Here is a 15,980-nt window from a genome sequence, read left to right as displayed (position 1 = left end):
GACAAGATGAGTGACAGTCGGAAACGAAGCAGCATGTAAAATGATGGTATTCAGGAAATTATAAGGTTTAGTATAATTATATTGAATAATTTAAAGGGACTGTTTGTAACTTTTTAAACGTATAAATGTACCTGGTCAGGACACATGCGCGCTCGCGTGTGTCCGGAGTCTCTCCTCTGCCTGCTCGCCTTCACTCACACACACCACGCGCGTTCTCACAGTCTCACTCCACCTCTAGACGTGAACGCGCGCTCACTCCACACTGCAGAAGAGTTAGTTTAGCTCTGAGAATATCTAGTGAATGTACAGTGGAAGTTTGTGCAGAAATAACTGCTGCAGTTCCTCCAGACCAACAGAGGTTTCCCGTGTCTTGTGAAGTGACGGGGCTCAGCAGCCAGAAACGTTATCAGCGGGGCTGAAGCAGAAAGAGAAACGTTACTGTCTCCAACCGGGTGTCGCCTCACTGTTTTGAGTGATGCTCGTTCATGTCTATTTAGAGCCCGCGAGCCCGACGCTGACTTTCGTTGATTTCACGGCCACAGGTGTCGTTGTTAACAAGCATTTCTGAAAGTTACAAATAGTCCCTTTAAGTGATATATCTGCACACATACTAATCAAAAATCAAAACAGTGCTAAATTTGGATGAATTATAAAAGGCAGACGTGGTAAAATGAAGAGCCGTTTGGGAGCCGAAAGAGCCGGCTCACTAAGAAGAGCCTAAATTCCCATCTCTACTCTTCACCATCCAGTAACAATCCCTCCTGCGTTATTTTGGAAGTGCTTCCTCTCCGTGGTGACGTCACTTCCGGAAGAGACTCCAGATAGGGCCATTCTCTTTAGTGTTTGCCCTGTTCTCCCCAATGTCCACCTCCTCATACTAAAACAACTCAGACTCACTCCTGAAACTGGCCCATGAACTCAAGCAGACGCCAGTAAGCCACCGTGTGCTATGGAGTAACTTATAAAGTGAACAAAGGAGCGACGAGGTGAGGTTTACTCTGTGCTGGTGGGATGGTCGATGGCTGCTAGCTAACGGTAGCTAGCTAGCAGTTTCACCGGCTGTTCCCTGCAGACTCTGGGAATCATTAACTAACTCATAAACTAGTGTCAAGTGCTGCTGATGATGAGTTGCGAGTGCATCTTCCTTGAGACACTACTGCTGCAGCCATTGAACTGTTCAGGATGTTTATTCTGCAGAGTTTGTCCAGCCTGTCTCTGCAGCTAGGAGGCGAGCTGGCTAACGTGGTCCTCTGGGAGAGCTCGCAGAGCTGCCTGATTACATGTATAGCTTGTTAATGTCCTACTGACAGTAATGTCTGCTATATAGATATGTGGTAAAGTCATTAAGACATATACCAGCCCTGTGATGTGAGAGACATTCTCCTGTTTGCATATTTGCAGCTGGATGCAGCTCCCTATTGTAACAGCTAGCTCAGTTTATCCTGTTAAAACAACTAACACATGTTGACTTTTTTTCTATGAACATGATATTTGTATAGTCAACATTTAGTAGCATGGGGTGCATGTTAAAATCAGTGCATAGGATTGTTAATTAAATCACAGTGATGGGAGGATGTAAGGGCCCCACATCCCCCAGACTGGTGGACACCTCCCCACCCAGCTGCACCCTGCAGGAGGACAAAATGATCAGAAAGTTTGCATCAGCAGCATCCTTAATTGACAACCAGGGTACTGCAAAATGTTGGTGGGGACACAATTTAAGCCAAGCTAACAGTGATGGTTGTCACATTACATTGTGTGTTTGCCCTGGTTCTTGTTGGCTGTGGCTCTTTAATGTTGGCATTAAGGGGTGTCGTCCTCACTTGGGACCCCCTGCACAAATCTACCTATGATGATGATGATGATGATGATGTGCATTTTTGTGCAGGTCAAATGCTCAGCATTCTGAGACTTTAATGAATGTTTTTATCGCTTAAGTCAATATAAATTTGTCCCCCAGAGTTGCAATCTTGTCCATTTGCACTGCTGTCAAATTAATTTGACTTGTTGTAATGTGTAAAAGTCACAGTGAAACTAATAACTTCTTCATAATGACTTATCTCACTGTTGCCACAGTTTTTTCACAAAGGCTAAGGAGACATATTCTGTAATGTTGACCTATAGCAGTGCAACAAAACCAGAGCACAACAGAAATTTGTTTGTTATACACAATAGAAACCCTACTACTTATTGTCATATAATAAGAGACCTGCTTTATGTGTAGCCTAGGCTTTTTTCTGGACTGCATTGTGCTTTCTACTGTAGCCAAACAAGCTAGAAAATCATGTCAGTGGATTATTGTATCTTAAAGGTATCATATTATGCAAGAATTTCCTAAAAAACAAAGTATAAACTGATACAAAAATAATCCCTCTCAATCATCACTTATGCCCCACTAGAAGTGTGTTGTGGTGTCTGTTTCTGCAGAGACCCTGCAGCCTGGATTTTCTCTTTTCTTATTATTTTGCTTTACTCTGGACGCTTCTGGGCGTCTGCAGAGTGTCTTTGTGCCCCATGTAGGGATGTAACCCCCAGCCAATAACAGCGCGCAGGGTGTGCACCCTGTTCAGGTGGTCAAATATTACCGCTTTGTCACGCTCCTCAGCTTCTCATACAGAGGCACAAGTCCCCCTGTAAGCGACCGTATTTCACGGATGAGAACGGGTTGTGTTGTGTGCATGTGTTCCAGTGACCCCCCTGCTCCTCTCTGTGCTGTGAGTGCAGCTATGATCGGTGTGTGTCTAGTTTTGATGAGAGCAGCGCTGAGCCACAGCCAGCAGACAGGAAGCCTGCATTCATTCACAATCCAGCAACTCGGCACCTTCCTGGAGAGTTGTGCGGAGTTAGTTGTGTGTTTATTTGTGGTTTAGAACGTAACCGCCATGAAACAATTAGAAAACAACTTTTTATTTCTCTGATCCACCAAACAGCAACCAACAATGGTTACATATTATACCTTCAAAGACATGTTTTGGTCATGTGCAGTTTTTGCACAAAGGCTAATGATAGACATATTCTGTAATGTTGACCAATAACTGTGCAGAAACCAGAGCACAACAGAAACATTCATTTTAATATTTATTATACACATCGTGCTACTTTTTGTCACATAACAAGAGAACTGCTTTATATGTAGCCTAGGCTTTCTTCTGGACTGCATTGTTATTTTTACTATAGCCGAACAATCTAAAAGAAAATCAGTGGATTATTGTATCTTCAATCTTACCTATAAGGCAACATATTCTTAGCACTGGTCAAAAGTCAAACATTGTATTAAATTAATATTTTCAGTTTAACAATCATAATGATTTAAAGGTGCAAAATGTACCGATTTCAAGGTTTAAAGTTGAATTTGAGGGTGGAAAAGCTACCAGTGAAGCTCAGCGGTTAGCAGTGTTGCCCCCTCTTAGTTGATTAGTCGACTAATTTGTCGGTTTGGTTTTAGTCGAATAAGATTTCTTTTGTTGATTTGTCATTTTTTAAATGGTAAACACAGGATTTAAAGTGGTGCTTTTGTGTGATTCTTTGTGGAGAAACTCAGTTTCACAGATCTGTTGATTAAATCATCAATTAGTCGACAAAATCATATTAGTATTAGTCTACTAAGAATTTCTTTTGGTCAGAAGACAGCCCTAGTTGCCTGTCAGCAAGATGGTGGTGGTTTCAAACCTGAACCCACCAGCTGGCGCCTTTCTGTGTAGATTTTGCATGTTCCTCCGTCTCTTCATGGGTTCCCTCCCACGATCCAAACACATGCAGGTTCAGTTGTCCATAGATGTGAATGTGGTTTGTTTTGGTTTGTCAGGCCTGTCATAGGCAACCTGCCCAGGGAGCACTCTTCGTCTTCCTCACTCTTCTCGCCCATTGGGTGCTGGAGGCTCCAGTATCTGTGACAGTGATTTCTCTTTTTAGATGAATGGAAAATTATGTAATTGTCTTCATATGTAGAAATGGGCACATCTTAGTTATTTCTTATATCCTCACTTTTTCCAGGCAGAGCTTACATTCAGACCTCCTCAATCAACAGTTCCTCCCACTTTGGCATTCACCATTGCTGCACTACAAACTTCTTATCTTGACCTCGGCCTTCGACTGACTAAACTAGACCAACGAGGATGTCCCAGCTCCAGTTTCAGTGTCCGGCCAGCCCCATGCCTGCTGCTTCTGCCCCACAGCAGCTGGGGCAGCCGCAGCCCGGCTACAGCATCCCCTGTGCCTCTGGCACTCTGCCCTCGGAGAGCGCCAGCCAGCCCATCAGGAGCTCCGCCCTTCCCGCGGGCTCAGCCACTCCCTACAATACCACCATAGGTTTGTTTCATTCATTTGTTTGTTAAAAAAAAATCTTATTTTTCAGTGTTGCCATTTATTTGAGGTTTTTTTTTTGTGCAAAGTAAAATACTTTTTGTTTAGCCACTAACATTTGTGGTTGCAAATATCAAATGCAAAAGTATACAGTGTGTATTTGTTAGATTCACACTTTGTTTTTCTGCCGCACTTATGGAGCGCTTTCTGGATTCCACAGTCACTGCATTTGAAATATTTAGGATTGTATGCTTCTTGTTTTCAAAGGTTTATCAAGCCCTTCATGTCTATAGATACATAGATAGATGCACTTTATTGATCCCAAATTTGGAAATTATTGTGTTACATCAGGAGGTTATCCAGACAATGCACAGGAAGAGTAAATATAAATATCAACACTAGAGATAAATATCTATAGAAAAACAATATAGTAGAATGCACTATAAATATACCAGACTACTACAACAACTGACATAAAAATATAATATACAAACATAGAATAACCTGCTATATACATTAGCAAAGTGTGCACATCTGGTGCATTTTTTTTTTTTTATTTAAAAAAAGGTAGTATGCCGCAAATTCAACATGTGTAAGGTTATTTAAGGAGTGAAACAGTGGAGTATGTTTCTCAGACTCATTGTGTATTTGCTGTCAGACTTTGTGTTCATGATCATGTCCGTTTGCTTAGTTGTGAGTATTTTGGATCTTGTTTTTGTCTCGTCACAGTATCTAACATGGCAAACCCTAAAGAGAAGACCCCCATGTGTTTGGTGAATGAGTTAGCCCGTTTCAACAAGATTCAACCCGAGTATAAGCTGCTGTGTGAGCAAGGACCAGCTCACTCCAAGGTACTGACTTTATTCTTTTTCTTTACAGACAAACTAATATGCTCTTTTTTTGTCACAAGTTTATGCTAGTTACGTGACGGCGAATCTATTGTCTTTCCCGTTTCTCCTGCGTCTGTCAGATTTTCTCAGTTCGACTCACACTGGGAGATCAGCACTGGGAGGCAGAGGGGACCAGCATCAAGAAAGCCCAGCATTCCGCTGCTGCATCCGCCCTCGCTGAGACGACGCTTCCCAAGCCCACCGTGAGGACGCCCCGCAACACAGGCAAGGACCCAGGTGGGCTCTTCCCACTGGCTCCGTCCCACTCTCTGTCTGTTAACGCTTAGCAGAAAAGAGTTTTCTCATATATATCTTTGGTTTTTCTTTGTATTGGCCTTACAGCAGATGGCATGACACATACCATGGAGTTAAATGCACTATGTATGAAGCTTGGTAAAAAGCCCATGTATAAACCCATCGACCCATACCCGGGGATGAGACCGCCAAACTTCAATTACAACGTCCGGCCTCCAGGACCTTACCAGCGCTCTATGCAACAGTGAGTTTCCTTTACTTTGTAAATGAGAAAAAGATGACATTTCATGAAGTCTGTTTTTGAGATGGAAAAAAACGGTTGCATTTGATTTCTTTTTTTTTATGTCCAGGTACTATTACCCATTTCCTCCAGTGGGACCAATGATATACCACATGGAGCTTTCCATCGGAGGCCAGCAGTTTATTGGGAAAGGACGCACACGGCAGTTGGCCAAACACGAAGCTGCTGCCAAGGCCCTGAAAGTGCTGCACAAGGAGCCAATATTGCAACAGTTGCCAGTGGTGAGAAAAGAAATGCAACAGTCAGCACGAAATAGAGTTAGAAAAAGCCTTTGTGCAATTTTTATTCAGACTTTCTCTTCCTTTAATATCTTTTCTGCTCTTCACAGATGAACGGAGAGCCCGAGGAGGAGAACCTCAACAAATCAGAAATAAGTCAAGTGTTTGAAATTGCACTTAAACGCAACTTACCTGTCAACTTTGAGGTGATTTGTACATTTCCTTTTATAAATGTTTATAGGAATACTAAAGCTGCAACAATTAATCAATTAGTTGTCAACTATTAAATTAATCGGCAACTAATTTTATAATCGGTTTGAGTCATTCTTTTAAGAAAAAAAGTAAAAACTCAGATTCCAGCTTCTTAAATGTGAATATTTTCTTTCTTTTTTTTTTTTACTCCTCTATGACAGTAAAGTGAATATCTTTTGAGTTGTTGCCAAAACAAGACATTTGAGGTCGTCATTTTGGGTCAATCAAGAAAATAATCGTCAATGAAAATAATTGTTAGTTGCAGCCCTGAGGAATACATTAGCTAAGTGATATGTAGACAACATGTATGACTTAGCACAGATTTTTATCCAGTTTAATTATAAAACACAAATGCCCCTCTATATCATGATTTGTCTCTGCTGTTTTCCAGGTTTTAAAGGAAGAAGGCCCTCCCCATATGAAGAGTTTTGTAGTGTGTGTTACAGTCGGGGAGTTCGCTGGAGAGGGCGAAGGAAAGAGTAAAAAAATTGCCAAGAAGCTGGCGGCGGCGGCGGTGCTGGGGGAGTTGAAGAGGCTGCCCCATATACCCAGTGTGGAAAAGACGCTGCCACGCATCAAAAAGAAAACCAAATCCATCATCAAGGTAATTGTAACTGCTGAGCTGCACTAAGAATAATCAGTAAAGACTTCATTAAGTGATGATTAACCTGTCACACTTAACAGCTGCAGACCAGCCCAGAATACGGCCAGGGGATGAATCCCATCAGCCGCCTTGCTCAGATCCAGCAGGCCAAGAAGGAGAAGGAGCCGGAGTACAGCATGGTGACGGAGAGAGGTCTGCCTCGGCGCAGGGAGTTCGTCATGCAGGTGATTTTAGAAGCCCTTAGAACGTGACTCATGCAACATCCGTCTCCGTTGTCCTCGCCCTTTGCTTGTTCATTTCTCACCCGTTCAGTTCTTCCCTCTGTGTTTGCTGCGTGCTTCCTGGTGCAGGTGACAGTGTGTGGCCAGACTGCAGAGGGCATGGGACCTAGTAAGAAGGTGGCCAAGAGGAACGCAGCAGAGAAAATGCTGGAGCTCTTGGGATATAAAGTGCCTCAGCCTCAACCCCCGAAACCGGCACTCAAAACGGATGAAAAGGTACTGCTACGCCTTTTTAACAAGTCTTGTAAATATGGCTCCAAGATATATCCCCAAATGGAAATACAACAAACACACAGTCACAGACAAACAAACACAGCCGCCTAAGCACAAGACACATACACAAATCCAAACATGACAAAGGAAGTCTGAGGAATTTATCTATCTTATGTTACTTTTCTCCTCCTATCCCATGCTTTACAAAGATATACAGAAAATACAAAAACATTATCAAGAAGATATTCCACTAAGGCTACAATCTCCAGTCCTGGATCAAATCTAAACCATGAACATGATTTTTTTGTATTAATATTTGTCTTAAATCATGATATAAAGGACAAAACAAAAAAATTAATTCTTCTCAACCTCATTTAGTTCACAACATTGACACAGTGTTTCATCTACAGTTACACTTCTGTATCTTCCAGTTTCAATATGTTGTGGTAATATACCACATCTTAACTGTGCACACAGGGACCTCTGACTTTTAGGGAAATTATATTTAACATATTTTTCACATTTGTAATCTTAAATACACAATAGGTTCTCAATTTTGGCTTTTGCCAGATTTCGGTGACACTTCATTTTACAGATCTGCAAATATGTTAATTAGGTGATATTTCTTTGGAATTACTGCCAAATTAACCCAAAATTGATCAAAAATGACTTTATTATAAACATTATTTATTAATTATTTTCCACTATTTCCCAATAGCTGGTCATTTATTTAATACATTTAGGGGAAAAGAATACAAAGTTAATTGTCTGCTGATAAGTTATTTGCTAATTATTATCTATTTATTTGAAGTTTTTTTTAAAACTCCCTGAATCATGACATTAGCTACCAGGTTACATTTGTGTAGACAATAAGTCACACAATGGTGAGATTTGTGCCTGATCAGAAGTGTCTTCTATTAGTTTTGGTTTTCCACCTCCGATGAAGAGCAGCGCACAGCCGCTTCTCAAGCCTAAGGGCCCTATTTTAAAGATCATTATATACTATTTTAGCATATAATTATTAAATAATGTTTATAATAAAGTCATTTTCGATCAATTTTGAGGTAAATATCGGGGTAATTTGGCAGTAATTCCAAAGAATTGCTAATTATCACCTAATTACCATGAAATTTGGGGACCTTTAAAATGAAGTGTTACCCAGATTTCTTCTGCACATGATTGTATGTGTTTAGCCCGGACCTGGGGTCTCATTTATAACCGTTGCGTACGCACAAAACGGGGCCTGAAATGTGCGTACGCCACTTCCCACGCAACAGTTGTGATCTATAAAAACAAACTTGACGGGAGAATGTGCGCACCGGTACGGAAACTTTGACCCGTGCGTACGCATATTATGGAGGCACCGAGGCAGGGGAAACTGGAGACGCAGATGAATTGAAGCCAGACTGTAGACATTAAACCTCATTATACGTATAATGATGCCTCTCACACATTTAACTTCACTTCATACTTATATCCACTGTATCATAAACATTTAAAACAGCAGTGTTCTTTGTGCTAGTGAGCCATAACTATTACATAAGCACCTTACAAATGTAAAAGATATCAGCCAACTCAAATCTCAAAATCAAATTCAGCTCAATATCTCATCAGCGCTGTGTCACCATCACGGTCCCTCCATCACCAGAGCTCAGAGGGTCGGACTACCGACAGTCGCAGTCAGCTGTAGCGCCAATAGTTTTAATAATATTTTCTAATAGTGCAGCATATATCACCAAGTACGATATTAGTTTTCATAAAGTTGTTGTCTGATAAATCGCTGCAGTAAACATGACATGTCTTATTCATTTATTTATGGTTTATTAGATAGGGACAGATACAGTATACCTAGACAAAATGAAAACAGCTATATGCAACTATCAGACTGTCTACAGTGCGCCACCGCAGTGCGCCACACACACTACTCTACTTCCTCCAGTCACCTCCACCCGGCACATCTCCACCAGTATGGAGAGTGTAAATAAACAAAGTGGGGAAATAAAACCAGTGACAGCTCTCACACAATCGGTACTCTCCATATCCTCATTATCATTGTCAGTCCTAATCATAATGCAGGACAAGTTCGCCATAAAAACTTAAATAAATAATAAATAGTGTTCTCCTGTCTAACTTCCTTTTTCTAACGATATCCAGCGTGGGGGGGGGAAGATATTACTGATTGTATTGATAATTTTAGCAAGTTGTGAATGGATAGGGGCTGACTCCTGTAAACATTTAAACACAGCAGTGGCACTGGTAACATGCTGCATGGTGCTGGTGGATTATACCGGCACTGAGGACTACAAGACGTGAATGACAGAATCAGGAGGGAAAACGTGTTCAGAGACCTCGTCACCTACAAGCGCCTCGATCTGTGTGTCAGAAAAACTCCTTTTCTCTGTCTTCCTCTCGGTAGTTGCCGTGATTCACTGTAAAGACCCACTGATCAACAACAGGCTCATTTACATGCAGAAACATTCATGAGGTGTTTTGCATCGACCATTTATGGTTGAATTTGGGCGTGTAGAGGGCGGAATATGAGGCGGATTCACGTGCGCACATTTCCAGGTGGATTGTGATTTATAAAGGGAACATTGCGTGCAGATGTGCGTACGTGCGTACGTGCGTACGCACGGTTTTATAAGTCAGATTTTTTTTTGTGCGCACGTACATTTTTAGTATGGATCCTACGCACTGTTTTAGAAATGAGACCCCTGATATTTAAACTCCTCCAGACACAAGATTTGATATCTGTGACAAACCTTCATTCCTTCATGTATATTGTTTTTGTACTATTTAGACCCCAGTGAAGAAACCTGGTGATGGGCGTAAAGTGACCTTCTTTGAACCTGGCTCCGTGGAGGAGGTGGCAATGAGTAAGTGTCAACAGATCTACTGGACTCTGATATTTTCTAGTGGTCATATTGTGTTATTATTATTAATGCACCCCTCACAAATGTGCGTTTCCTTTCCAGTTTCCAAGGAGGACGACTACCGCCTGCCTTACTTGAGCCACCAGCAGCTGCCTGCAGGTATCCTGCCCATGGTCCCCGAAGTGGCTCAAGCAGTCGGGGTCTGCCAAGTATCCCAGGACTACAGTCGAGCTCCACCCAACCCAGGCAAGATCACAATCACTGCCATGATTGCCAACGAGCTGCTTTACGCAGGGACGTCGCCGACCGCTGAGACGATCCTAAAGAACAAAAATAATCTGACCGGGCTGCCCCACGGACCCCTCACCAGGCCTTCAGAGCAGCTCGGCTTTCTTTCATCGGTGCAGAACCTGCAGGTAACCGACAGCAACCTTCTGCTTCGGTCAATTCATTAGTGTGCATGCGTTTGATTTAGACTTTAAATAAAAGGTAAAGATTCAATGAAATGTTTTATTTTGTTTGCAGGTGGAATACAAAGATTTTCCCAAAAACAATAAGAATGAGTTTGTGTCACTGATTAACTGCTCCTCCCATCCACCGCTCATCAGTCATGGGATTGGGAAAGATGTAGAATCCTGTCATGATATGGTGAGTTGTTTTTTTTTGTTTTGTTTTTAAACAAAAATAAAATACATAATGTATCGCTACGGTTTAATACTCTTTAACAATCTTATGTCTAGAATGCATCTGTCTTCAACTTACAGTCATAAATGGCAATTGCCAGAAGTAAAAAGCTAACTTTAGGCTATAAACGAACTACACCACGGTTGCACGACTTCACATCACCACCAATAAGCTAAAGGCGTATTAGTGTTTGACGTCATGACATTTAGTAGTCTCAATTAGCCACTTGTTAGCAACCGCCTTTAGGTTGCTAACTTTAAAGACAAAATTCACGAGTGGGAAATTTACTCACATATTTTTATATCGTAGAATAAATCGTTAAAATCTCTTGAGCTTGTGTTAATCACAGACCTTATCTCAGACATCTAACTTAAAACCCATTGACTTCAAGACGAGGGAACCGGAAGTGCTAACATGCTAACTCATTTCCGGGTTTTAGAACTCGATACCTACCACTACTACTAAACTCAATTAAGTAGCAGTTGGCTCTTTAAAATGGTCACTGATTCAGATGCAGATTACTTTATTGTTACTTTACTGGTGGTGGTTGCAGAGTGTAGAAAAAAAGCTATCTTAAAGGTCCCATATTGTAAAAAGTGACATTTTCATATCTTTTTTTTATTATCAAGCGGGTTTAAGTCCTGTATAAATATTGTAAAAGTATTGAAATGCTCAATCCATGGAGAAATATACAGAGCCCGTATTTAGAAACTGTTGCTGACAGGCGTCAGGATCTCAACAGGATCAGGATCACAGCTGTACAATATATATTTACCATTACACAGTTTTAAACGTAAACATTCTCAATGTTCAATTTCAGTGTAAGATTTCACTTTGCTAGGCGTAATATAGTTTTTAAATGAATTCAGACTTTCATTTCATTCATTCTCACAAACCGTCGTTGAGGTTGGCACGGGTTACCATGGTTACGCGTCTCCACCCGTCAAGGAGGGCTCTCAGGAACTGACGATGTAAATTACTGCTCAGAGCGTCTGAAAAGATAAATACTATTGTTTATTCACACAAAAGTATGTTGAACGATAGTACACATATTATTGGGTCTGTGGTGCATAGTATGTGATTTTCGGTCGCAGCATATGTGAATGACATCAGCATCAGGAAGTAAACAGTGACCCAAGCTGTTGCCTAGCAACGCAATTCCGTTGAAATGCGCTACAACGGAGTGTTTCAGACAGACGGTAAATAAACATCATGTAAACATGTTCTAGTAGAAACTCAAAATAAAAGTATGAACCTGAAAATGAACATGGTATGTGACCTTAAGTGCCTGGGAGGACGCTTCGGCGGAAAGAGTTAAAGGTCCCATATTGTAAAAAGTGTGATTTTCATGTCTTTTATATTATAAAGCAGGTTTAAGTGCTTTATAAATACTGTTAAACTATCAAAACACTCAATATACGGAGAAATACACACAGCCCGTATTCAGAAATTGTGCGTTTGAAACAACCCGTTAGGATTTCTGTCCATTTGTGATGTCACAAATATACAATATTTAGACCATTATACAGTTTTAAACAAAAACATTCTAAATGTGTCCCAGTTTCTTCCCTGTTGCAGTTTATGTAAATAACATCAGCTGACAGGAAGTAAACATGGACCCAAGCTGTTGCCTAGCAACACATTCCGTTGCAATTCCGTTGAAATGCACTAAAACGGAGCGTTTCAGACAGAGGGTAAATACAGGTATATTCAAGCAGACAGTATGAGGAAAATATTTTTTTTTTTTAACATTATAGCATGTAAACATGTTCTAGTAGAAACACAAAATACAAGTATGAACCTGAAAAGAAGTATGATACGGGACCTTTAAGATGAGGTGCGGGAGGGGGCAGGCCTATTTAAACAGGCTCTTATTGAGAATGGTCACAGCTGATGGAATAAAGGATTTCTTGTTCTTGTTCTCCCTGGCCACTGCAATAACCTCTACTGTTCTTCACCTCCGCAGGCTGCATTGAATATATTGAAGTTGCTCTCGGAGTTGGACCAGCAGCAAAATGAAAGGACAGGAAATGGACCAGTCTCTCGGTAAGCTGTGACAAACAAACATCGTCTCTCTCTGCGTTCCTTATAGCTGTGTTTACAATAAGCCTTTCATTCCGCTAATAATCATAATGAGTAATCAGAATAGAAAAGGCCTCACGTAAACACTTCAATCAGCATAAAATGGCTTGTTCAGAAGACGTTGTTTGTCATTCGTGCTCTCTACTAATTTTCCGAGTGCTTCATGTTTCCCAGGGAACCTTGGGAGATAATTATTCATTTTCTGAACATAAACAGAAGGCTCGGCTTTTGCTTAATAACCCCGGTGGTAGTATACGCTGATAAAAAACAAACAAAGCTGTTGGAGTACTAAAAGCACAGCAGGAAGCTAATAATAGTTTCAAGCACTCAACATGGTCGGATTTGATGTTTTGCTGGTTTGTTTGTTTTTCTGATTGTTTATTGTGAAAACAGGACAACTTTATCAGATCATTTTATTCAGCGCACATATAAATACTTCTATGGGAGTCATAAATTAAAATGAATACATTTAGATGGATAAACACCAAGGTGAAAATAGTTTTTAATTTCCAAGTAGTTTTTATTTTAGTTTGATTTATTTTGTCTCAGAAGAATGTAGCTACATATCCATACAAAATACATGGTTTGAGAACTGTGAATGGCCAAAATGTTTAGTGTTTAATCTTTACGCTACTTTCATGAATCAATGGCGGCATAGCGCCATCTTCTGGTGTCAAGGCCGTTCAGTTTCTGTGGTTCAACGTCACGAGAGCTGACGGAAATTCATGCAGTCTCCTTTTTTCGGTAGTGATATATTATTATAGTTAAAAAACTGAAATGAATTTACATTTATTTTTATTTTATTTTTTTTATTTTTTACTCAGGCAGGCAATATCGTTTCAGTTTAATTTTTCTCAAAGGGTATAGTTTTTATTTAGTTTCACTAAAAAAAAATATATTTTTCACTGCTTATTTTCATTTTAGTCTCAGTTTTAGTTTATTATAATATCCCTGATGAACACTGGTGCATGTAAACATAGCCATCAAAGGAATATTTTGGGACTGATTAACTTAACGGTGACACTATATGTGACTTATTTTTCCACAGGTGTGGCAAGCAGGACATGGACGGTGACTTGCACCTCAAACAGGCTAACTCAAGCACATTGGCACAGACCCTGGACGGCACTGTTTAGATGATCAGGTTTGGTTGTCTGTAAAAGCACTAGAGAAAACTCAGACACTGTGTTCTTAGTTTTAGGAGTTCTACAGGAAGCTCTGGGCGCTGTAGGCTCTAAATCATCACTGTTCATATTCATCGTTCCAAAATGTTCACAGTTAAACAAGATTGATAGGAAAAAAAAGATTAGTTTCCTCCCCTTGATTTTGTTTAATTGTACACAGTATTTATTTTGTTGCTTTGTAGAAAAAAGCAGCTGCATCCTAGACAGTGAGTCGGGGGTTTACTTGCTGGTTAACTGTGAATTCTGTTTAGTTTAACTCGTCTCCTCTCTGGGAGACCTTCTAATTCTTGTTTTTAAGCCTTTTTACGTTTTATCCCCCCGCTGAGGATGGAAAGGTTCGGACCTCGTCTTTGTCTAGGGTGCAGCTGGCGAACCTCTGTTGATTTTCCTTGAGTGCTTTACATCAACAACCACAAGTGAAGTGTTATTGACATTACCATGTAGGGCTGGGAAGAATTTGTGACTAAATGTAGCGTGTGATGTAATGTGACGTTGTCTCTGATGTGTGTGAACAGGGACGTTCCCCTGTTGAGTCAGTTTCCCCGATAACTCCCTCTTCATCCCTAATGTCATCCTCCTCCTCTCTCTCTCTCCGCTCCCCATGGTAATTAAACTTAACGTGCTTACGTGCACAAAACAAAACCTTACGTTATCTCGTCTTTTTCTTTACCTGCCGATGACTAAGAAGTTGAAGTTATCTATTATTGAATATTATAATTATTCCGGTGTGGCATAACAGTTGAACACTAGTGATAGCATGGAACAGAAATCAGATTATTTAACGTGTTATTTTGTATGCATCTGCCATATCGTGATATATATATAAATTAGGGCTGCAACAATTATTTTCATTGTTGATTAATCTGTTGATTATTTTCTCGATTAATCGATTAGTTGTTTGGTCTAGAAAATGTCAGAAAATGGTGAAAAATGTGGATCAGTGTTTCCCAAAACCCAAGATGACGTCCTCAAAATGTCTTGTTTTATCCACAACTCAAAGATACTCAGTTTACTGTCATAGAGGAGTGAAGAAACCAGAAAATATTCACATTTAAGAAGCTGGAATCAGAGAAATTTGACTTTTTTCATAAAAAATTACTCAAACAGATTAATCGATTATATTTATTAATCTTTGCGGCTCTATATACTATTCTTATTGGAAAAACTATTACTATAGCTCAAATATTGCTCAGCCATAGGGTCCAAGGCAGGCTTGTGTATCGTTTAAATTTGATCAATGCTGATGGTGATTCTGTTTATCAAATTCTAGTTCTTAATCTTGTGATAATATTTGAATTATTGAAAACAAAAAGAACCTTAATTTTTATGGAGCAATATAAAGATATATTCAGTGATGAATGTTTTGATACAAAGCTAAAATCAAGAAATGTAAATAATCATCAGTAGTCGTAGTAGTCGTAGTAGTCGTAGTAGTAGCAGTAGTAGCAGTAGTAGCAGTAGTAGTAGTAGTAGTAGTAGCAGTAGTAGTAGTAGTAGTAGTAGTATTAGTAGTAGTAGAAGTAGAATTGCTTTAGAGCAATGCACCAATCAGAAACAGGTAGAGACTGATCATCATAATAATACAAGTTTGCTGTTTTCATTTTTATTTAAGTGCCTAAACATAAGTTCATCCTAGGAAACTATGACTGACTGGAGACACTGTAAACAATACATTCTTACATCACGCTGTAGGAAATGCCTCATCGTTAGTCATACTTGCTCCCTTGCATGGACATATTGTGATTACGTTTTACTGTATCACTGCTGTCTTTTGAGATGAGTCATACTTGTAAAAACTATATGTGTGCATTGACACATGCATAATCCACAAGGTAGAGGGA

General features: G+C 40.1%; 1 protein-coding gene across 4 annotated transcripts; it reads left to right on the top strand.

The window, feature by feature from the left end:
- Positions 1 to 784: 784 nt before the first annotated feature.
- stau1 (staufen double-stranded RNA binding protein 1) lies at positions 785 to 14,781 on the top strand. 4 transcript variants are annotated; one of them, XM_074645574.1, is made up of 15 exons: positions 785 to 986; positions 3,998 to 4,308; positions 5,032 to 5,153; positions 5,273 to 5,417; positions 5,535 to 5,691; positions 5,798 to 5,969; positions 6,077 to 6,172; positions 6,610 to 6,822; positions 6,903 to 7,046; positions 7,173 to 7,319; positions 10,117 to 10,192; positions 10,292 to 10,605; positions 10,715 to 10,837; positions 12,840 to 12,919; positions 14,004 to 14,781. In XM_074645574.1, exons 2-15 carry the CDS (start codon positions 4,116 to 4,118, stop codon positions 14,089 to 14,091), a joined length of 2,070 nt encoding a protein of 689 aa, XP_074501675.1. In that variant the 5' UTR covers positions 785 to 986; positions 3,998 to 4,115; the 3' UTR covers positions 14,092 to 14,781. The 4 variants fall into 4 exon arrangements, with proteins under 4 accessions (XP_074501675.1, XP_074501655.1, XP_074501664.1 ...); XM_074645554.1 differs by having other exon boundaries at positions 5,273 to 5,429; XM_074645563.1 differs by having other exon boundaries at positions 3,994 to 4,308.
- The last annotated feature ends 1,199 nt before the right edge of the window (positions 14,782 to 15,980 follow it).

This window comes from Sebastes fasciatus, chromosome 1 (genome assembly GCF_043250625.1).
Source record: "Sebastes fasciatus isolate fSebFas1 chromosome 1, fSebFas1.pri, whole genome shotgun sequence".
NCBI classification, from domain to species: Eukaryota; Metazoa; Chordata; class Actinopteri; order Perciformes; family Sebastidae; genus Sebastes; species Sebastes fasciatus.
This window is presented reverse-complemented; position numbering and strand designations above follow the sequence as displayed.